The sequence below is a fragment of the Parambassis ranga genome, chromosome 3, assembly GCF_900634625.1.
Source record: "Parambassis ranga chromosome 3, fParRan2.1, whole genome shotgun sequence".
Lineage (NCBI taxonomy): Eukaryota > Metazoa > Chordata > Actinopteri > Ambassidae > Parambassis > Parambassis ranga.
The window spans coordinates 18,651,605-18,676,160 of record NC_041024.1 but is presented as its reverse complement, the minus strand read 5'-3'; the positions used below and the strand labels follow the sequence as shown (position 1 = coordinate 18,676,160).

The 24,556-nt window shown below is 40.0% G+C and overlaps 2 protein-coding genes across 11 annotated transcripts in view; both read right to left on the bottom strand.

Moving 5' to 3' along the window:
- Positions 1-19,457, bottom strand: part of myo5aa (myosin VAa) — a 38,335-nt gene extending 18,878 nt beyond the window's left edge. For 9 of the 10 annotated variants that reach the window (XM_028401324.1, XM_028401329.1, XM_028401321.1 and 6 more), the window contains exons 1-12: positions 12,845-13,006; positions 8,180-8,290; positions 6,843-7,014; positions 6,248-6,392; positions 5,444-5,600; positions 4,344-4,487; positions 2,934-3,015; positions 1,228-1,335; positions 990-1,096; positions 617-882; positions 447-528; positions 187-327 (exon numbers count right to left, since the gene is read on the bottom strand). In XM_028401324.1, coding sequence (XP_028257125.1) covers positions 187-327; positions 447-528; positions 617-882; positions 990-1,096; positions 1,228-1,335; positions 2,934-3,015; positions 4,344-4,487; positions 5,444-5,600; positions 6,248-6,392; positions 6,843-7,014; positions 8,180-8,290; positions 12,845-12,877 — 1,548 coding nt within the window. In that variant the 5' untranslated portion in view covers positions 12,878-13,006. Of the gene's footprint in view, positions 1-186; positions 328-446; positions 529-616; positions 883-989; positions 1,097-1,227; positions 1,336-2,933; positions 3,016-4,343; positions 4,488-5,443; positions 5,601-6,247; positions 6,393-6,842; positions 7,015-8,179; positions 8,291-12,844; positions 13,007-19,223 lie in introns of those variants that run through there. The other variant, XM_028401323.1, reaches the window with a different exon arrangement.
- An 862-nt stretch (positions 19,458-20,319) lies between these two features.
- On the bottom strand, positions 20,320-23,895 carry arpp19a (cAMP-regulated phosphoprotein 19a). Its single transcript, XM_028402758.1, has 3 exons — positions 23,713-23,895; positions 22,672-22,794; positions 20,320-21,899 (listed from the first exon to the last, which is right to left on the bottom strand). Exons 1-3 carry the CDS (start codon positions 23,767-23,769, stop codon positions 21,729-21,731), a joined length of 351 nt encoding a protein of 116 aa, XP_028258559.1. The 5' UTR covers positions 23,770-23,895; the 3' UTR covers positions 20,320-21,728.
- Between the last annotated feature and the right edge of the window lie 661 nt (positions 23,896-24,556).

The window sequence follows — 24,556 nt, the reverse complement described above, 5'->3', positions numbered from 1 at the left end:
ACTTCTGCAATAATGCAGTGTTGTTAAAAACAGCCAGAGGACTGAAAACAAATTTTCTATATATTTTATGATTTAGTTCTTGCCAACAACAAAATGCGTTCACTACAACAGCTTCAAATAAAAGAAATTTTCAATCATGTTAGACAGAACAGCTCGATGTAAAAGAATTAATTTTAAATAAGAAACCTTGCACTCCTCGTCCAACAGGTCCAGGATGCCCATCTTGGCTTCTATGAGGTTGATGCATGGCTGATTGTCATAGAAATCGATCAGAGTCCAGGGAATTTGCTCCTTCATGTACTCTTCCTGCTCCAGCTTGAACACATGCTGCAGACGCAGACAAAGACACACACACACACAAACACATACACACAAACAGAATTGGGTGTTTTGGCATTCATATCAAACGATAAATATAACAGACTGGTATTATGTGTACTGCTCACCATGTTAAACTGCTGTTGGAGTTTCTCATTAGCATAGTTGATACAGAACTGCTCAAAGCTGTTGATTTCAAAAGTCTCAAACCTTGTGGAGAAGAAAAGTGCCAGATAAGTTTCTGATTGACATCTAATTAACAAATTCAATTCATTAGTTAATCCTCTGACAGAAGTACCCATAGATGTCGAGGACACCGATGAAGGAGTGCTGTTTAACATTGGTGACCAGGGCCTTGTTGACATGCTCTACAATCCAGTTGAAGAGTTTGGCATAGATATGTTTGGATAGGGCATCACGGGCATTGGTGGCCTGCAGCCGAGGCAGGGTCTTCACATATGTCTCTGTTGCCGTTTTCAGCTTCCTGTGGCATAGCCACTGAGCCATGTCCTGATAGGTCACGCCCACCAGATCACAGAACGCTGTCAGGTGGCGATTGTTGGGCTACAGTAGAAAGAAGATTTTATCTTTGTATTTTTAGCAAAACACACAACATCATATGTGCTTAGGTGTGTCCAGAAACCCTACTGCAGTAAAAATATTGTCCTCACAGGAATAAGGCTGCTGTCCGAATCTCTGTCCTTTATCTCCACATTTCCCAAATGAAGAATCGCAGCTAAAACCTGGAACAACCCCATCTGATAGGACTCATTAATACCTGCAGAGGAGAATATGTTTCTTATTAGACAGAGTAGTATCATTTATGCCTTAAACTTCTATGAATATTTGAACCTGTGTGTGTGTGTGTGTGTGTGTGTGTATATATATATATATATTAGTGTGTATTACCCAGTAACGTGAAGGCATTGCGAGTTGTGCAGAGCTCCTTGGCGTCATCTACTCCAGCAATCACAGGGCTGCGGCCCTGCCTGGTGTACAGGAAGTCATTTGCACTGCCTGACAGGAGAGACAGAAAGGATGAATCATTATGAAACTGAGTGTAGTTATAAATTGTACACCTAAGGTAGTGCTATCAAAACATCTTCTAATTTGCCAGGGGGACTATGTTAAAATATTTTATTGTGTCACTGTAATGAGAAACAAAGCTTGATCATTCTCAGTCAGGGCTCACTGTAACCTTTCCAGGTAACTATAGCAACAATCCTAATCTGCTGACCCTGAAGTCTCAAGTAAACCAAGGACATACACTGAGGTGGTCAGAAGAGTTCAAGTTCAGACAACAGAATAGTTCTTAAAAAGCTGAGCTAAGAATCAAGCACTTTAAGATTTTAAGCATTTCCCAGCATGCATATGAAGCTACCTACTATATTCTCTGATAAACAGGCAGAGATCATGCAAGAGGCTCAGGATCTTAGAAATAAATGAAATTAAGGAGACTTCAGTGTAAGCATGATTCTCAACTTTCCCACAATAAGGTTCTTTATACACAACCTACACTAAATTAGGGCATGGCATGTTGCCTGGCAACAAGAGGCACTGACATGTCCGTGACAACCACTCCATTAACAGAGCCAGGAAGTCAGCAAGAAAGGAAAGACAGCAGCTGTGTGTGTGCATGGGAGAGTGCCAACTGAGGGGCTGTAACTGACGGTGCCAGCACAGCGTGTGTCTGTGTGTGTGTGTCCATGACTAGGATGAGCAGGTGCAGGTCCACAGTGGGAGCACTCTTTATAGGCGCCTGTACAAATGCAGAGTCAATGCCTCAGTGCTGAGTCCCAAATGCAGGAACACTGTATGGCGCATATAAACTGACAGAAAATCTGCTGATCAGACTGCAGTTGAAGATTCTAATGGAATTTGTAGGGGTACAACATTTCTTAGTTCTATCTTTAATGGTCACAGCAGTATTTTCTGCAGTTGTTCTATAGTTTAAAATTATGCAATACATAAACCATGATATAGAGTCAATTAAAATTTTATTTTCTTTGCCTGAAAAAGTCAATGACCCACTGAGATAATGGGTTTTCTGTGCAGGCAGACTTCCTGCTGCAACAAATGAGTCATAATTCAAGAACATTTTTACAAATGGTAGAAAAGTTAAGTGTTTTTTACTGTTGATGTTAATGGGGATTTGTCTTTTTTGTATTTTGAATAGGTTTATGGTTTTTAATGAATTGCAAATGACTTTATTCTGTTTTATATACATTGTACACATTGTCAGGCAGGATTATAATGCATAACACATTTAGAGTAGCAGAGCGTTACAACAGTGTGTTTCTCCTGCTGTAGCATCACGCATGACTAATACTGTAGAACAGGTTGGACTGCTATTGAATTTAATTTGCAAGATTGAAGAGAACATTTTAAAGGTGGAAAAATCACTCATACATGAAACTTGAAAATTATTAGCACACAAACAATACCCCTGTGCCTGTGTGCTGGATCTTGATTCACCACTGAAAAAAACATTTAAGAGAGAACAGATTGTGCTTTTGTTTATTTGCCACTAGTGTGGATGTCAGTTGGGTGCTAAGACAATGGTTAATTGCAGCAGTGTGTGTGCCAATATAACCCCACATATGCATGTGACTTACTCAGCTTCAGAGCCTTGAACTCAGGGAGATTTGCTGATGCACAGAGCTGATAGAAGATATGATAATTCCTTTCATCATCCGCCTGAAAAAAAGCATAACGTTCAACATAATTACTGTGCACTACAGTACACTCGAACAGATGTGCATGACATCAATCAGCCCAACATAAAGATGGTCTCCTCCTTCATTTTCAAGCTATATAATGCAGAAAAACTTAACCAACTATACAGTGTGACAGCTGGAAGCTTTGCTGGTCAGCAGCTATCAACTGCTACAAATATTAATGATTCATATATGTTTTACTAGGTGAATCATATACTACAATGCATGGTCTGGCATTCATGACACTTAAGAGATTCATTTTGTAAACAAAACACCTGGAGCCCCAGATATTTTTTTTTCTCACAACAAATAACTTGCATTAATAAAGGGTGTCAGCTCTGTGCTGTAAGGCCCGAAACAAAATGTTGAAGCTTAGAGATCTAAAGCCTGTTACCTGTGTCCCACATTAGTCTACACCCAAGCGCAGAATGCCATACACACACAGACATGCATGCACGCACACACCTATAAAAGGTTACTGGAGACAAGCATTTCAAAAATGCGAGAAGGAAAGTGATTCTGTTTGTTTTCTGCCAACATCCTCATTCTTACCTGATGTTTTGTGTTTTTGTGTGTGTGTGTGCACGTAGAATAAAATATCCTTGTTCTTTATCTAGACACTGCCCTACTGGTTTGTCCTACAAGATTTTTAACTAAAAAGAGCACTAAGTAAGAAGGAGGAAGAGAAATGAAGTGCTGTAGTGCCCTGTGACACATAGACTGTTAAGGATGGCTCTACTTTGTTTCCTTCTACACCAAGGAGGAAATTACTGCTGCATACTTGTCCCGCACTGAAGGATACCTGGGCTTGTCAGGCTTGACAGTTAATGTGGGCTGCTTTAGTTTATTGTGAGTCCTACTGATAGTGGTACGTGAAACAAAACACGGTGTACAAATCCTAGTTTTTTGTGTACATATTGTTGCATTTAAGGGTTACACTGTTGTTAAACTGTATAAAACTACAGTATTTCATTTTAAAGGAGTGTCAATGTTCTTTATGTGTTGTTAGAGAGGCCCAGATAACTATAATCCCAGTGACCAAATCCTGATCCATGTAGAGGGTGCTGTTAATATACAGTGTTTTGAAGACTGTACCTTTAATATTGAGGAAGCACATTAAAAAGGGACAGTTTGTGACAACTGCAATAAGAGCTGAAGATGACGGTTATTCTGCCTGTGAGTGCGAATTATTTCCACTAGCTTCAACATTTATCTAAATTGCCGGAGGCAAACGGAATGCATGCTAATTAATTAAATAAACACAAATGTAACAGAACAAAACAAAACGTGTCAAACTTGTGTGCTCACCTGAAAGACCACTCTGGACTTCTCCAGCAGATATGTTCTCATGTTGGCACCGATGATGCGATAGCGGGCGTCAAAGCCAATTTCGATGTATTTGCCAAAACGACTGCTGTTGTCATTTCTGGTGGTCTTAGCATTTCCAATGGCCTGGGTGACAGAAGAAAAAGACAGGTTTTTGCTTCAGGTTAACTGTGTAAAACTCTGGATACTAGAATACCACAGCAACAGATTAACAGGCGTTTCAAACAAGTAACATCCATGAATGGGGATTAACTTGTTTGGAATACGATCTGAAATAAAAGTAAAAAAATGTAAAAAAAAAAAAAAAAAAAGGGGGTAAAAAAAATCCCTGTTCTTCCAGACACAAGAACGGTCTCAATTTCTTATTGAAAATTTCCTGCTGAGCTACTAAACATCAGCAAGTAAATCAACCACAGTCAGCAGCCATAGTCCAATAGACAGGTTTGATCAATGGGAATTGTCAGGAGACGGGTGGAGCTGCATACAAACGCACATAGCCATATCTCAGCTACACAACCGGTCAGCTTGAACAGAATTAAATAGTGTGTGAGCACAGAGGGTTCTTGCTGAGTTAAAGCCAAACACACAGTCTTTCACTGCAGACAAGGGGGCTTTAAACAGTGCAGGTATTCCGATCTCTGCCTGCATCAGCTAAACATGTACAAACACCATGCACAAACACTCTCTCTCTGTCACTAACAGTCACACACACAGGTTTCATGAAATCCAAATAGCTGATGCAACCATCCACTCAGCATCCAGGCTAAGAGACTGAAGTGACATCACTGCACCGAATGAAGAAAGGTTTCTATTCATTCTGTCAGCTTGTCTGGGATTGGCTGAAGGGAAAAGCAGTGCCTGGGATATAAGGAGGGATGTTAGCAGAGCCGGGCTACAAAGAATGGACAGGGTGGGGCAAGGCATGAAGTGGCTGTGTTGCAATTGGTTATATTATGTATAGAAGTACAGTTTTATAAAGTAATATCAACAAACAGAAGAAATACATCTGGACAATAAAATGTTCTGAAGCATGCTGAATGTCAGCATGAAGAAAAAAACACAGGTCAATGTCATATTCTCACCTCCATGATGGGGTTAGACGCCAAGACCTTCTCCTCTACGTTGGCCTCGCTGGCAGAGCCGCTCACTGTAGCAAAGTATCTCATAGCATATTTGGCTGACACCGTCTTTCCTGCTCCTGACTCCCCGCTCACAATGATCGACTGATTCCTTTCATCCCTAGCAGATTAAAAAAAGAATACAAACATTTGCTTATATAAAACTGTAAGCCAGGACTAAATATTTTTAGTGACAATATTCTGTCAAAACAGGCATTCTTGATGTCATTCATAAGCATTTCTTTAAAATACCAATTTCCAATCTCACTGTCATCAGTAATGTATTAAACATGTTCAATAAAGACTGTACAATGTCTTGTGTTATAGAAGAAGCTACTCTCACTAACTGAAACCAGAAGGCATAGCTACTAGATTACAAGACACGCAAACTGATTAACTGATTAATGTCAGTGAGGAAAATACATTAGTGTAGTAGTGCAACTGCATGCTAAAAGTGGAAGCGTATGTCATAGGTAGTAAGTGCTGACTGCTATTCCTCCCTTCATGGCCCAGGTGAGATCTGAATAACACATTGTTTAAGTGTGGTGATGACATAATCTCCCAGAGCAGATATTGAACATGTCTACTAGTTGGCACCTGCAGAGAGTCAGGTGTCTTAGGGAGTGGTGTGTGTGTGTGCCTGTGATTAAAAGAGCAAGAGAGCCCACCATGAGGCTATTTCTGGCTCAGCTTTGACCTACAAACCCTGAAGAAGGAGCGAGTGCTGAGCAACAGGGAGACTGGAGGAAGCTCAGGTAACACACAAACCTGGCCATCTGTTTGTAAGCCTCCTCGGCCACAGCGAAGATATGTGGGTCCATGTCTCCCATGTTTTGCCCACTGTAGGCATTGATGATGTCTGTTCCATAGATTGGCAGCGTCTCATACGGGTTAATGGCCACAAGGACGATCCCTACATCACAAAAAACCACATCACACAATGATCATTGTATTTCAGCTTAATTTGTAACACAAACTCCCTGATGATTACGTGTTGGGTTAACACTTTATTAGAGATGCTTTATCAGTGAAAGTATATACACAGCATACAGTATTCAAGCCGCTGAACAGAGATGATAAACACAGCTTGACCTTTAAACCACTGAGGTTACTGAAGGTCACAGACATCAAGACTGTGCTTATCACATAAAACATAAAATGTTCCACCTCATTCAGCTGCTTACTATGCCACAGTAAGAATATGAAAAGGGTTGTCATCAACTCTAAACAATAGCAGGCCATGTGAATGCCATCTTTTGATTTTTACCAGATGTTTGCAGCTTCTTCACTGGTACCTTTCCTTATCTGCCACAAAAGGTGGGATTTGATATCAGACACTGACATCTTAAAAAGTACCTCTTACCACAATAAGTGTAGATAAGTTTTGAGTCGATGAAGCGGACTTTGAGGTTGTGCAGCACAGCTGGCTCGTGGAGGTAGCTGAGCGCTGTGAGGTCGTTCTCGCCCACCAGGATGTCCGGGTTCCGCAGGTAAGGCAGGTTCTTTGTCTTGGGGTCCAGCTTGTGTTCAATGGTCTGAGGATTACCAGGAAAATTGATCAAAGACAATGCAGTATTTATGCATATGATAAAAACAACCTTGTGTGTCCACAATTGTTTACATGGTAAATTAAGACACTTATCCAGCAGTAGCATTAACTTATACCCTCAACAGAGTATATGTTAATGAAATGTGATATGATGCAAGAGTCTGTGGCAATGGTTTAAGTATAGTACCACTGCAATGTCATCCTAAATATGTTAACAGGCGATTTACATCTCAACTCATCGAAGGATGAGGGAAAAATCCCCTTTTTACTGCTACAATCTGAAAGGAAATCTGTCTCCTCCAATCATGTCCTGTGATAGAAAGCTTAAAGATTTCTTGTGTGTGAGATCTGTAGTTTTACAGCTGTCTGAGGCTGACTATCAGTGACAATCAAATTGAATCCCTTAAATAGTCAATAATGGATGACCACACCAGCTACATCTTTAGAAATGTCATGAGACAAGCCACAGATTTTCTATGGCTCAAAAGCTAAACCACCACTGATCAAAGCTCGTCTTCAGTTTGCTTCTCATCTTCCTGTGCGGACAATTCAGCATAGATGCTTCATGCACATATTCATCCACATGGTTTATATTTTTACTTCCCTGCTAAATGGATCTTTTTCTCTTCAGATGCTTGTTAGCTGTAATAACCGTGTTTGATGCAAAAGCCTTTTAGCAAGCAGAAAAGATTGCATGCAGACTAATTAAGTATTCTATTTTTTATCAACAGCAGAGTCTCTTAATGTAGCATCAGTGAAAACATCAGGGAGTCAACCTGACAAACAGAACCAAAACCAAACCTCTGATGGCAGAGTATTGGGTTACAAATGATCACATGAATCTTAAATCTCTGGGGGCACCAGGGCAAACGGTTGCACTGTTAGCGTTTAAATTAGAGGCTATTGATGACTTCTAGACATAAGAACTGTATGATGGTAGTCTTGTGCATTCGGAGCTTGCAAATTAAATGTTCTGTGATACATTCAAAATGTTCCTAGGGGCATTTTTCCAAGCCAGACTCATTTGTGGAGAGTGCTAATGGTAAAACCAATAACCACTAATGAGACACAGCAGATGCAGAGTGAGAGGCAAACCAAACACCAAGAACGCAAGGATAAAAAACAGTAAAGAGGATCATTTCTATTCTCACCTTTCCATCCTCCAGCATGAGGTGCAGAGAAGGGTCTCCATTTTTGTAGTCCTTGGTCAGCTCAGCAGACTTCCACACTTCCTCTGTATCAGGGATCCACACCCGAGCACACTGAGAGACACAAGAAGAAAAATAATATGTTAGTATGTTTGGCATACACCAAAATTTGTATTCTTCTACTCTTGATTAGACATGCATGCTGACTGTGTAGTGGTCATTATTAAAACATTATTTTGTATAGGAGAAACATTATTTTTTTGGCCACACCATCACTACAGTATGGATTATTTTATGTTTGCCTCATCTGAACAAGAAAAGGATGACAGGATGCTTTCCTTGAATGCCTCATAGCGGAAGACAGTGAGCTCTGAGCTTTTAGCTGTGACCACATGGCTCATTATGGTAAATAATGGTAAAGTCAGAAGGACAAAATGACGGAAGAATGTAGTTGTAGACAGTACTGCATAGTCATAACAACAAATTCACACAAACACTACCAAACGGTTAAGGCCTTTCAGACTTATGACTGAAGGCTATCAGCTGATCGCAGCCATGTGGAAGAACGGTGATGAACACTGCCGGTCACATGCCTGAGGAATCCAGCTCACAAATGTAAGAGCACACACACTTATGCAGGAAACGGTTCATGTGCAGTGATTACAGTATGAGGAGAACTGAAAAGAACTACAGAGCTTGGGCCCACGAGACTGAAGTTGGTTTCCATGACATTATACAAGGGGGAAGAAAAGATAAAGTAAAGATGCTCAGTAAAACACATATGATAAACTACTCACACAATATTTTTAAATAATTTCTTTTTGACAAAAACCTGATGAGGCTACCTGAGCACATGACGGAGCCCTGAGAGTCTTTGTGGAGTTTCAGCAGAGATTTCACGGCTTCTTTGGCTTTGTTATATAAACTGCTGACGACAGTTTCTCAGAGGTCAGAGAGAAAGGCCTCATTGAGGGACGTATAACTGGTAATTTTAACTGCTGCTTCACTACAGATCATCTGAATCATGACATCATGGTCACACCAAGCCTCACCCTCGCTTGCTTAAATCCTGCCTGGCTCCTCTTAGCATTGGCAAGAGTTGGGGTGTGAAAATGGTAGCCACACTTGTGAAGAGTCTTTTTTTAAGTCTTTCTTTTTGAGTGCTGCATAGGGTAGGCTACAGTCAAAGTTTATAAAACAAAATAAAAACAGAGTCTCTAAGGAGTTCCAGATTTCACAGCTGCTAAAAAAGGTGATGGTGACTGTCATTATTAAACCATTAAACCAATTAAACCAATTTACACTTAACCAGTATATTTAAGGGAAATCAGATGTTACAATAATATATTTTCTTAAATAAAGCAATGAAAGTATAAAAAGGGTAAGCATAAGTATTGAGGACTGGCAACCATCAAGTAGTACAATGGATTATTTTTTTTAATGAAGCCTGTTATGTTGTTTCAACACCTGATTTTTCTTTCATTATGCATAATTTAAATAATTTAAATAATTAAATAATTGTAATATCACAGGTAAAAATAATTTCTCTGCATCTCTCTTTCTATGTCCTCATCCACCATTTCCTTCTTTTCACCCTTTTGGTCCCTGCAGGAGACCGTCCCAGCAACCAGGCTCTTAGCAACAGAAAGAGAGAGAGGGAGAGAGAGGGAAAGGGAGGAGAGGAGGAGGATGCTGGCTAAAAATAGCCGCATGAGTTTTGAGCAGCATCACACCTCACAGAGACATCGCTGCACCATGAAGCACTCTTTCTGGTGCTGATAATTATCCTCACACCTACTGTACAACACACACTTTGTTCACACATTACTAGGTGTAAAGCAGGATTATCTTGAATTAGTTAACGCTGAAATATGTTGCCAATTTGCACATTTCCTTGCCTGTTTTTAATTCACAGACATATATACTGAGTATGGTTAGAATAAATGAGAATGGACCATCTTTTCAAACCACACAATCCAATGGGTTCAGACACAGAGAAGAGGTAACACATACACAAACGGACAGAAATTTACATGTTTCAAGGACGTCATTATCCACAATGGAACATAAGCTGGAAAGGAGGAGTGTCTGAAAGCTGGAGAGAAAATGCGATGAGTCAGGGCACAGCAAATTCTGACTCCCTTAAAGCGAGACGGATGACGATTGGGCTGGTCAGTTATTGGTGGCAGAAAAAAAGGAGAAAGTTGACGACAACAGAGACGTCAAAGCATCTGTGACATTGAAGTCACATGACTGAAATGTCCCTGTTGTGAACCCATGTAGGCTGTATGGAAATGTGTGATCTTTCTGTAATATATTTGTCCTCTGTAAAATGGATGAATCTCTAATGATTACCCTCATAGATGATCAGGATTATTGTCTTCTGATAACACACGAAGTAAATGTAAAGGTAAATTGTACTGTATTGATCTCAGAACATTCATTTTATTGAATCCTCAATTTTGCTGCCCCCAGAAATCTTTTGTTTTGTATCAACATATTTAGTTGTTGTATACCAAGTAAATTAATACACAGCACAGAAAAAGAACACTGAAATCGTTAATTCATAGTCCACACCGCATTCAGAGCAGGGAAAGGCTGCTCTTAAAGGTACAGGGCTGGGCTGATGCTAATCCTGGTTTAACTGAGACAAAGGATCAGGGCCTGATTAGGCTAACAGGGTTTAGCAGCAGCTAATCCTATTTCAGTCAACTACACCGCAATTTCATTACATCACATATGGCTACAGGTACCCACTACTGCAACTACTGCCCTGTTGATACAATGACAAGTTTTAAATGAGTTATTTTTCAAAAAACACAGAAAGAAAGACAAACACAGGACAATGGGGACATCACAGAGAAAATAAGAAGAAAGATTGTTTAGGAGAAAACAGACAATTTCAACAATTGTGTGCATGTAATACAAGGTGGGATACATTTAAAGCAAATTTACCATGTATGCTTTTTTCACAGAAATATAAGCAATTAGTCTAATACCCCTTTAAATCTACTGCTGCATATCTGCAATGAAGATTATTCCAGTAACTGATACACGCTGGACGAGACCTGAGGTTTTGAAAGTCACAGAGTGCGGGTCATCAGCAGTGTGTGCTGTATATGTGTAGTGGGGGTGGCTTAGGGTGGAGCATCTATGAGAAGTGTTTACAAATCTCCTCAAAGTCAACAGCAGATTAGAGAGACTTCACCTCACTAATACTGAGCTCTGAGCTTTCACTCTTGAACTGCTCTGACTCCCCCGACCCTTCTCTGGGTTTTCTCCTACTAATCACTTACCTCTTTACACAGTAAGGACTGATAGCAGACACAGAAATCATTTCTAAAAATAACCTTATTTCTTTTGTAAGAAAAATATGAGAGAAAGCTGCTCTGTTCAATAACTTGGTTTCTAGTGCACAGTGTCAGAAGACTAGAGAGTTGTTATTACCACTGTACAGCTCAACTCTTCCCAGATAACTATGTAGTCTTCCTCACTGAGTTGTACAGAAGTAGTGTAGTGACTGAAATAATCTTGTTCTTTTGGCTGTACTTCAGAATGAAAGGAATTCAGACAAGTACATTACACATCAAAAAAGTGAGTCAAGTGGAAATAGATTAAAACCTTAATACATTTTACAATGTGGACCCGCAGAGGGAACCATCTAGACAGCAGTGGTATGGGAAAAGTGTTTTCCCCACATATTCTCAGTAAAGCCGTCAATGGAGTCCCAGACTGCAGAAGCCCTGTCACATGATGCCACTCATGTGAGAATCTGCTGTTTTTCTGCTCAGCTGGGCAGACGCAGCATGACGCCAGGACTTAGAGACTTTAGTGTAGAGTCTAAAGTTTGGAGTGAAAGGACATTGATAGTTTGGCTACACCCAGCGGCAGTCACTAACCAGACTATTGGCACAACTAGCATGCCAATACGTGCCAGAAATCAGAGTCGCTTACTAAGAAGTTCTGACGCTGCCCAGCACCTAATCACATTAGTTTGGCAAGTGCTGACCCTTGGAGTAGTGTAGGAGCAGAGTAAATCTCTTATGTACTGTATGTTACAAAGGGGCAGCTGTCACCATTTCAGTGTAATACTAAAGAATCTGCCTGTTTCTATCACTTTGAAAAAGATATGCAAACACCTAATCAAACCAGCTCTAGACACACATTTCTATTGAAAAACCAAAAACAGTAAACCTCAACATCTACAGAAAACCATCGTGGGCTGGACTATTGTTCAAAAGAACATTTTGCTTCTCCATTTAGCCAATTAGATCGCTGCCTGCAGAACTAGACACAAAGTGGGACAAACAGTTTGCAGCGATTCAGTTGTAACACAGATGTTGTTATTAAGAAACTAAAACTAAAATATGCTAAAGTCTGACCTGTTGCATAGCAATAATTATTACTGTCCTGCTGATTGCAGTGACATAACCATTTTTAAGGGTGTGTCAGGACTGGGGCTCCATGTTCCCGACTGGAAAGGCAATATACCAACTTAAGACCAAAACGTATCAAAGAACCACACAAAGGCAAAAACCTTGGAACCTTGGAACAAGGTTATGTATTAAATTTTTTCCTCTGAAAGGAAACTTCTGGATTACTTATATTGATATACACAACTGAATTAATGAATGAACTCATACATTCAAAGCAGGAGCAAGAACTTACTTGGACGAACATATACTGCAACTCCCGGTTCATCTTGTCTTTTATTAAAGCCTCCAACTCATGCTGTGAATCCGCTGGTTTTCTGGTTGCCTCCAGCCACACACACCACAAGACCAGACACTAACTGATCGAGCAATGAGCTCCAGAACTTGCTGGCAGATGAAACCTTCCCATTGTGTCTGCAGACACAGGCACTGTTCACTAACATTGCTTAAAGTTCCTCGCCTTGTGACAGATAACTGGCCATCCCAGCTGTCTGTCAACAAACATCCCGGCTTCCTTTATCGATCACATGAGTAGTTGGGAGGCAGACAGACTCCCGGAGAGAGAAAACAGGACTTTCTCACAAACCACAGACATGGCCCTAAATAACAATTGCAGAGTGACAGATGCATGGAAGTAAACTCAAATATACCTGAAAGCGTGTCTGTGTTTAACTTGTGTTATTTCTTTTCTTTGCCATTAAAACAGAGACTGTTTTCATTTTTTAGAATAATGTTTGCAGACCTAACAAGATATTTAGAATAAGAAGAATCATGTCATATTATCACAGTTTGACTCTTTACTTTTACACATAAACATGTATCCATACTCTTCATACATCTACCTCTGTCTGAACCGCAATGACTGCATGCCAGTGTGTATACAACATGACTGCGCAATTACTTTAACCAGGTTACCTCAGCAATCAAATGCTCATGCTCTCAATTAGAGACAACCAATAAAAATGGATGATGTAAAGGGGTCATTGACAAATCAAGCTTCTAAAAGGCTATTTTTAAAAAGTATTTTTTTAAATAACGTAATGCATATTTTTGAGTCCAGAATAATGTGTTTAAACAAATCTCATTTATTAAATAACATTTCTATCTGTTTTAACTCATATTTTAACAGTTTTTTTCAACGTCACAAGCAAGAAATGTCAGGTGGCGCAACCAAATATTTATAAATATATATATATATTCCTAATATTTATTTCAAGATAAATCTTTGGCAAGTATCCATTAGGGTGTGTACACTAGGTAACACATTATTATTTGGTAGTTTTGTTTTGTTTATGCAATAATTTAAGATTTTTCCCTTTTGTAGGTCAGGTTTTAACTATCGTTAGCATCCAATTTTGTATTTAAAGACAGAAAAAATATTTAAAAAAATACACAAATTCATATATTCAGTAAAATAAGTACACAGATTACATTTAGAAACCATTTGGTCACTTTAAGCTATTATTTATTAGTTTAAATTGGTTGCACCACCTGACGGTTATTAGTTGTGCCACCTGACAACATTAGTAATGACATGAAATATGCTCAAAAAATGCATTTCATTTCAAATATTTACATGTGTTTTAGTAAATAGTCTGTATTTAAATTTTTTTAAGTAAAATAAATCTTTTTTTTTCAAGAATGCGAGTAGTAAACATCTCATCAAAACCACTTAATACAACATTACATTTGATACAACCCTATACTAAATGATAATTTAAAAAAGGGCATTTCATGAAGAAAATGCAAGTTTGATTGCTGCAGCTGAAGCATTGCTTTGAAGGCTGATGTGAAGGATTGCTCTGAATTGCTGGAGAATCAGAGCAATTCAGAGCTTTGTATGCCTCTGTGTGTCAGCCTGTCACCATGGTAACAGCAGAGTACTCCAACTTTGAGAGCCTGGTGTGCAGAAACAATTCAGAATTAGAAAATGCTGAATACAAGTTTGATAGAGCAGCATCTAATGAGCGTTTTAAGACTAAAATGGAGTCTGTAGCTTGAAATTTGTAGGAGGAGAAGCATTTGGCAGATGACCCTCGTTGAAGGGCTCTCTCATAGACTCCCATGTTAAAAATGACATCGAAATTGCTTAATATTTAAAAAATTATCATTTTTTTTGAGAAAAACTTAAAGTTGACCCGGAATGTCCTCTGTGAGATGAACATTTTCATAGTTGAATGGCTGAAATCGGTCAATGTATGCTGAAGATACGCTGCACCAAATAATGTACGGAAGAATAAGAAAGAAAGAAAGAAAGAGGGTGAAGAACACGAGTTTGATTGCCTAGCAGCAATCAAACTAACACTAAAGGGAAGTTTTAACAAAATTAAACCATTTTCAAATATGGAGTAATATTTGTACAGACCTACGGAGCCCCACTGATGACATGGTAAAAAAAAAAAAAATTAAAAATATTTCGTGGCCTACAAATTATTTTTTTTTTTACCATGTCATCAGAGGGGCTCCGTACAGACCTTCTCAGGTCTGTGTAATAAAGAATTCCCAGTGTGAATGCATTAGCCATGTGTGCCATGAATTGAGAGGCTCTGGTTCTGATATCACTCTGAGAACTTCAGCTGAGTAGAAAAAAATGACGTCAGCACGGTGGGGCCAAGTGAAAGCATTTTTTCCTCCCAGTTACTTTATGCAGCTCACCTGAATCTCTTCACCAACTACTTGAAGAACTTGCCCTACAAAGCGGCATCTAAAATGTACATATTATTATGTAAAAATGTGTAATATCTTTGATTAAAACTAGTAAACATTTTAAACATGTCACAGATATATTTAGAGCTTTTAATAACATTATATAGTGATATTCCTTGCAGTTGTGCCACCTGACTAACTGGTTGCACCACCTGACTTTTCCAACTTATCTTAAAATAAATAGGCTTATGTTTGGATGCTAGTATTAGCGTCTACCCATGTCATCATATTCATATAGATCAATTTTTATAAATAAAGTGTTTTATGATAAAATTTATTTTTTCTAGTTTTCCATTGGTTGTACCACCTGACATAGAAAGTGTACCAGTCTGTATATGAATTGAAAGTAGTTGTTTTTATCAATATTTAAGAGAGAGCTACAAATCTTTTAGCTTAATCCCAAGGGTCCCTTGGGGTCCTCTGGCTGATACAACATCCTGTTTATGGCTATTGTCTATTCACTTTAAAATAAAAGCCCATTGTTTATGGTTGCACCACCCTGACATTAAGTAAATGTAAATTGCGGGACAAATGTTTTTCAGTTATCTCAACAGCTTTAAAACTGTTGATATGAGAAAAAAATAGATTATACAAAAGACTATAAACATAAAAGTATGCCAGAGCATTTAATTTTGAATGTATTGTTATTAAAAGAGCATTTTTAATAGGTTTTTTAGTCTGAGCATTTGCTCGGACAGGTGCTCCACCTGACATTTTAGGGGTTTGAGAAGCCAAAACAGAAAAGAATATAATTATTTGAATGTACTGAAAAATGTATCAAAATAAATAAGTTTTATAGATAAAAGTGACCAATGTTATGAAAAGATTACATTATTTTGAAAGAAAATAGTGGACTCGGACTCAAAAATATGCATGTCATGTCATTGACCCAAAGACGGCCACCTGAGGCAGCTGAAACAACACCTACAGTACAAGGCACAAAGCAGGACTTCTTTTTACCGTACTGCATGTGGCTCAGATGAAATTATTTTTAATTTGTAAGCTACAGATATAATGCAATAGCTGCTCCTATGCAGCTGCATATGAGGTAGGAAGCATCTGGAACTGTGCATGTGACAAAATTACAACAGTTATTACACAACTTGTTTTTGCCCAGATAAATGTGCCAAGTACATATACATATATATATATATATATATATATATATATATTATATATATATATATATATATATATATATATACACAAACACACTACTGCACTGGTCTCTCTGGGTTGAAAAGGTCAAATATGCTGCGCTTCTGGCAACACCCCAACAAGTGATGTAACAGCAGGTGTTTTCCTTTCCATCAGCTGTTCCTGACTACTCTCACTGTGTGACATCACTGATTACCATGTGGCCCCTGCAGCACGCTTGACAGTTTCAATTCATATTCTGACCCACATAGTGTGTTACGATAGAAGCATACAAAGACAGAAACATTGTCTTGTTGGTGAAAAAAAGCAGAGTAGCACAAAGGGAGATGTAGCCAAACTATACTTACTGATACAAACAGTCTGGAAAGTAATTTTATGACTCTCCTACACACTGTGTTTGTCATGAAGCAAAAACAAACTGTTTGTGAATCGATGCCGAGTCTCGCTATTCTAAAAATATGGCATGTGTGCTTGTTATGGTACAGCAACCACTCTTTCAAATGCAGTGTGTATTTCTGAAACTTCAGGTTGCGTATTAAAGAGCCTTTTCAGCTGGGAGTCATCTATTGAAGTGGTGCCTCACTTCCAGGAGCATTAGAAACTCTCCTCCACCTCTGCTTGTTGATTCATTCACCTTCACTGCCTCAGACTATTTTTGATCAGGATTTGTTTGACTTATTTTTCCCAACTGGAAGAAACAGACTGACTCAACTCTCTTTGTACTGGCCTTCAGGTCAGACAGGAGTAATGTAGATTGGAGCAGAATCCGATGCTGTGTGTGTGTGTGTGTATTTGTGTGCACGTTCACTGAGGAGCTCAGACCTGCTCAATAAGCTTCTATAAGGCTGACTCAGACACACAAAGGGCAGAGTGTTTTCCACCCCTGCGCTGGAAAAGTAAATGACAGAGAGGGGGTCTGACTTCTAAAACACACTGTGCCATTTAAAGCAGAGGCTAACTTTGGGCTTCCTAGCAGCCACACTGACACACACATATCCACACATTCACGTGCCATTAAAGCCAGTGATATATGGAGAAAGACAGCTGACCTGATGGATCGCTAAAACAAATCCAACAGCAGCAGTCAATATCTACTAGCATTAACAGTTGGATGTAATTGAAGAGCCAGGTGCTATTTAAGCAAACTCAGTGCACCTTGTTTTTTAACCGCAAAGTAGGAGTCTGCCGTGTCTTAACTAAATAAGACGTCTCAACTAGAAGTAAAATGGTCCATTATCATGTTGATGGATTACTTGCTTGTTTGGTGGCAGATAAGCCGAACACTGAGGGAAACACTTGGTGTTCTCTGCAATTAGGTGGCATAAATGTGAGAATATGTATCAACAATCAGCCAAAAATAATTCTGAATAAATTTGGCAGGTCAACAATATGGATCACTACTTTGTTCGTAAATAGGAAAAATGCCAACCTACATTCTCTAAGCTCAGTGTGACATAGACCTATTTAAATGCTCAAAAACATGTTCAGTTAACTAAATATTCACATAAGAGAAGCTTTGGCTCTACAGACAGGTCTGAATTGGAACTTTGTTTATCTATGTCTCTCCGCAGAGGTCAGAGGTCAGTGTCAGTGACAAAACCATCACCCTAACAGCTGGCAGGGACTCAAAACATTTTGTCAGTGTCCATTTACTGACAGCGTTCACATCTGTGTCATCCTTTACCGCTTGTCTCAAGTCTGAAGAAGAGACTGAAAAGGCTGTTAGGATTAAGTGGTGTTACGGTTTACAGATTAAAAAAAAGTGATTTCAAAGGCAATCCTTACGTTTTCTCTCCAACACAATTCAAGCTGAACGCACCAGCTGTCAAAGAAGGGGGATGGGTGACTCATCTCCTCTGCCTCACATGCACACAGACCCACCTCTTTCTGCCTTTGCGCTTATTTTCACAGTGACACACAACAGAAACATATATGACCTTGTAAAGCTAACAGGCCTCGTCAATGTCTGTGTGTACTGCTCTTCCATTCGAGTGTGTACAGCTACACTGAGGCTGCAGGGCCTCGACGAGTCCGGGCATGCTAAGTGAAAGGATGCTAAACCATCAAGATGCAGCGTTCAATCGCAGCATCTCAGCGGTACCCAACCTGCTAGCCTGGACTCACAACATCCCAAAGACAGGGGTCACACATCTGTGACAAGCAGCGGTATTTCAACAAAACAACGACACAATCACATACAGCTGCACAGGTTCAAAATAAAGCCAAATATTGTGGTTGTGAACCAGAGCCTCCATGATGGCTGGCACCGCCTATGCATCACCTCGGCTCCCCTCGCTTCCAGCGGGTGAGGATGTAAAATATAAGCGCCCAGGAAAACATGATATTCCTCTTTCAACAACAAAAAACGTGTATCTAACAACAGTAAACACAATTTCGCGTGATGTATGTGAATGAAAGGGACGACCGCGTGGAGAAAAACAAGGCGTCTCTGCCGCATCTGTGAACGTTGGCTTTCTGTCACCGCAACCAATTCAGCTGACAGCTAACGATACAATCAAAACACATATTTAACGTGTGTTTGACCCCATTTTCATTCATTTACAGCCTGCAGCAGACCAGCTTGCTATTACGACAGCACGCTCCCCTGGTAAAAGTCAAACTCTCAATGTGTCTGTTGAGAAATAAACAGAAAATATCCAAATGTTTTTACTAGAAGCTGAACGTGTATTTAGCCGACATGCTAGCACGCAGCTATACGAGGCTGCACGTAAATATCCACTTTTCTTTACCTTTGTGTACAGCTCCGACGCTGCCATGACGGTCACTCGCTATGTCCTTCCTCCAATCTGGGCTAAAGCTCGGGCAGGTCTCCACACTGCCTGGGACTCGGCGTGTGTTTTCATGTAGCGCAGGGAGAAATCCTTTGTTGCTGCGGGGACTCAGGGGGAAGATGTGTCTCTTATCGCCATGATAACCTGAAGGCTTGAGGCTGCTGCTGAGATCTCGGTGCCTCACTTTGCATTCTGGGTATGATGGATGAAATGATTCAGCCAAACGGAGGAGGCTGGTGTGGCATGTGGAACAGCGCCCCCTGCCGGCGAAGAATCAAAACTATAGCAACACAAACAAACTGAAGCGATATTAAACCAAACAATGAGACCACTGGAAAAAACGCGTTGTGTGTGTTACGGCGATACGGCTCATGTGTAAAACGAATCATTTTCAGATTTTGTGGTAATCTTTAATGCTACTATCGAAATTGTTTATTCGTGTAATAAAAGACGTACTGCGGGTTAAAAGAGCAGTAGGCTGGTTCAGCTGGATCTGTACAGTTTTAAGAAGCTTCTCAATTCAACGTCATGTTTATGTATGAACTCACTTGTAAGCTCCCCCTGCCATTCATTTCAGGTGCCTATAGCAGCAGACTCTTGCTATATGCAGACTATGCACATGCAAAGGGCCCCGAAGCCACCAGGGGGACCCAAAGCTGCAGATTCAGCCCCATCTGAGGAGAATTTACATTGTCTGTCTTTCTGTAGCCATCTCACGTGTTTATTATGTCCCTTATATGCTTAAAAACATACATTTGATATATAAAGCTGTGGCCTGTTAACAGCCCTGCCGGCCAGGAAATTAGGAAAATACCCTACTCTGGTGGTTCCATTTGTGCTTATTATGCAAATGTGTAACTAACCCATATTACAGTGGTACCTAAGTATTGACATACTAAAGCAAAAAACAACCAAACTACGTGCACTGAAATGCACTTTGGTAATGGCTATAAGCTAATACTTTTTATTTTATTATTATTTTTGACATTTATTTTTTTTTTCAAACCCACCGCATCCCCTAAAAACAGAATCAACATAGCACCTGACACAGAAATTAAACATTTGTGCAAAACTATTTTATTTACAAAACAAAATGGCACAACATGTCAGCAGGGCAGCCATTTACATGCACAGCAGATAACTTTATTAACGCCCAATGGGAACTTGTCCTGTAGCGCTAGCTTTGTACCACATCACAGGTAAACTGCATCATCAGGAGAGACCCTGCACTACACAGGGCTATGAGTGATTTTAAAGATAAAACTGCTTGATTACACGAGATCTTTCTTCCCAAATTATTACACTATTTGTTCAGAGTACTCTTTAAATGATCTATTAATATACACACAGCATACAGGACACGAAGACTTGTTCCCAACTGACAATTTTTGTTTAACCCCCTCTTTGAGGATGATAGTTAATTCATGATGATTCTGACCCAGGAGCGGACAGCGTTACCATCTGATGCTGAAATGGAATGGCATGTCATGAATACATGTGAATGTTTAACACTGCAGCTCAGTCCACAGCCACAGCATTTTCCCCTCAACTTTCCGAGATGCCTTGAATGAACTATCTTCCTGTGCGTTATATGCAGCTGCACTGGAGTTTGTCAGCATCTTCTTAAATGTCTGCTCAGTGCATTGTAGTGAATTAAAAGTGGAACACACCAAGGTTGGCCTTGCAAGCCCTGCATCACACATGCAGTTTCGTTTAACACTCTGGCCCTCACGGTGTGGTCCTATAGGGCACCGAGTATAAATATAATCTGAACTTGGCCTCTGGATTACTATAATCAGTCAATCACTCAAGCACATTGACAGCTTAATTTAGAATAAGGACATACAGTGAATGATACAAATCTCATTTAAAATGTTCTAAAAAGCTGATGCCTGCCTCTGTGCCAAAAACAAAACAAATATATATACATACATACACACACTTCCACGATGAGGGATCCTGAACATACTAAAAGCCCTCCAATGGTGTAAGGTGGAGCCTCCGCTGCTCGCCCCACACTTACCCAGTAAACACAGACAGTGTTGTCGATCCATCAATAAGAACCATCACAGACCACTCATCGCACTCACACTTGGATGTACAGTCTTTCAGTGTATCATACATGGAAGTAAAGACAGAAGATGAGGGAAAGGATAGATAAGAGGACAGTGACAGGTGGGCAGTGAGCTGGGGAAGGACAAGGGACATACACAAAGATAAGAAGCAGTAGAGACAGTAGGCAGTAGAAGGGACTGAAACAAAAATAAGCAAGATTTGAAGGTATGAGCTAGCCAGTTCACTGGGTGCTAGGCGTACGTTTCGGTTGGTTGGGTCCAGACTGGCGTGAAGGGGACAGGGTAGAAATGTCAGGAGTTGGAGAGGTAATGTTACAGCTCTGAGATTTGAGTGTAGGGGGTTAGGGCTGGGAGGTGCTGCTGGGGTCACACAGAGGCTGCGTGTGCATCAGCCTGCTAGTTTACTGGCCACCAGAGAGGGTTTCCTTTGAGGCAGGTCCTGGGGGGTGGGGATGTGATCGCCTGTGATCTCCGTTTTCTCTGGTGCAGCTGTAGGCAACTGTTTGTTCTTTATCTTTGCTTTAGCCATGTTGTAGTCTCCTGAGTCAAAGTATTTTTGCTGTGGAGACATACAATTCAAAGTGTCAAAACAACCTGTAGTAATGAAATTGTTAAAAAAAATGGCAGCACCTAATAAACTTAACACACTGTTAGATTAGTTAAACAAATCATTATATTTGTAAGGTAGGTGAATGTGCTTCTGTTTTTATTCTTGTCAGTTTGATAACTGACTTAACTTGCAATGCATGGCGGTACATATTGCTAATGTGACCATCGCTTGTAAACTACTCTACATGATGCATTGTGGGATACATTGAGGGCACTATATTCAGTCTGAAAATTCTTACTACAAATTCAGACAGCACTACACAATGGCTAGGCTCTCTATACTGAGCCATCTTTAGTGAGTAGAGGGAGATTTTGGACACAGCCGTTGAATACCCCTTAAGGATAATCACAAATACCCTTTGTTTACGAAGAAAACTTTGCACAGCACCTTTAAGACCCAATATGTATATCTCTTGACAAACAAGACAATTATATTTAATGTGTAACTCCTTCACTGGTTGATGTGTTTTTATTTAGAAAATCATACGAAGCTGTGCTTTACTGATAGATGAAAAATAAACATAAAATGAAGAAATGTGTAGGTGCCAGTCTGTTATTATCATCAGTGAAATTAGTTATATAATAAACCGAGTGTCTTGGAGTTTTGGACTAATGGAAACTCTGGTGAAAATAGCTCTGTGAATTTATAGACCAATACTTGTGTGTAGACTAGAAAGTTATGTGAATGCTTTTGACTAAAAAAAGCCCAGGGGATAACTCACCCCCTTCTGCAGGCGTTTGCGAAGCAGATCAGAACCTCCGGGTTTATTTCCTAAATTTGGGTATCTGGCCTTCAGTTTAGCCTCCTCTGATTTCTCTGGACTAATCATCTTTTCTGGAACCTCCTGAAAACAAGCAAGCAAAAAAGCACTTAACATTCATTGCTCACAAAAAGACCTACTTCACAATAATTCATCCATAGGCCTCCAGGCTCCCATTGAAATATTTGTCAGCTGATAGTTCTAAGATGTTGAGATCAGCCAACACTAGATTTAACCAACATACACACATATTTAACGTCCTAAACCACACGATTTAAACACGCAGCCACACTTAACATTTAAATAGTTGAATTTTAAATTAGGTCTGGGTTAAAACTATATTAACTAAGGCATTTAAACAGTCTCCAGTCTAATACTGTATAGTAATGTTTCAACTGATCGAGGAGCGAATTAGCTAGTGCAGGCTTAACAGCCCCCTCACACAGTGCAGCTAGCCTACACTTGTGTGGGAAGGACCGACGTTAAAATGTGCTGTAAAAGCTTTTCTTGGTCTGTTATGGAGGAGCTGGGGCGGTTCGCTAGGTAGCAAACTAACAGCGCAAAACAACGGCAGCTTATGTGAAACAAACATAACATTACGATGAAAGGTTACGGCCACGGTACAGTACACTCTGGTTGAGCTAACCTAACGTTAGCAGCTGAGCTAACAGTTACCATTGATTTGCCACTGTGTGAATGTCATGACAGTTAGCTTGGCGACAGCTGAGCTGCTAACACTAGCCAACCGTCTGACATTCATAGCAATCATCCGAAAGATTCACTACATCAGCAAGAAAAGCGAACTCAAACGGCGTCACAATAAATAGTTAATTCAGAATATGTCAATTCAAACAAATTAAATCAGAGCTGAGCAGCTGATCTTGACGGATAATATCAACAATGACGAGCGCGGAAAGAACAAGCTAAGCTTTAGCATTATGTTACAACGTAGCGTTAGCTAAGATAAAGTCGACATTGCAAATGCATGCTCTATATAGTCACCTTGTCATCCACTGCTGTCTCCTCCGTCGTCTGTGTTTCTTCGTTATCCCCCGACATTTCTAAACAACCGTAACCACAACGAAGACGCCTCAGTCGGACAAGCGATCCCCAAATCCGCTGCTCTGACTTTCTATAGCCATACACAGCCGCTCTCTACTACGTCACATGCGGAGATACCACGCGCGCTCACGCTCGGGCACTCCTACCGCGCACCCGCACACGGTGTTGTGTTCAGATTGCATAATGTACCAATCAGCTGTTAGACCCATGTGCTGCCACAAATCCAGATTTCAGTCAATAATCCTCAGATTTGGAGGTTGGCGAATGCTGCAATGATCAACACAATGCAGCCATTTTCCATTTTTTTCTTAACAAATGTGTGATATATGAACTCAAAGCGCCCCTTTCCCCCGTCCCCCTTTATTACAGGGTGAGTCACATGTAAAAAAAACTCCAGCTAACAAAGACACTGCCTGTGTATTTCATCAGTAATAATCTATAGCAGGATATGATCTGACACCATAACAAGGATGATAAAATACTCATTTGTTTATACAAAGCAGGGTTGAAGCAGGCAACTGGACCTGCTACAAGGTCCTTAAAGACTTTACACTTCCAAGCAGCTTCATCAGTTCTGACTGTTTTGGTGAGGAATACGGGTTTATAGGTGGTCAGGGCCTCAGTGGGTGAATCACTATGAAACTCATATTTGCATTGTTTGCTATTGTTGATCTACATGTATTTACCACATATTTGTTTTCTTGTTTTACCTAAAATTCACTTAATAGATGTATAGTGTGTTGCTTTTTAAATGATTGATGGTCCAAATACTTTTGTCATGTTA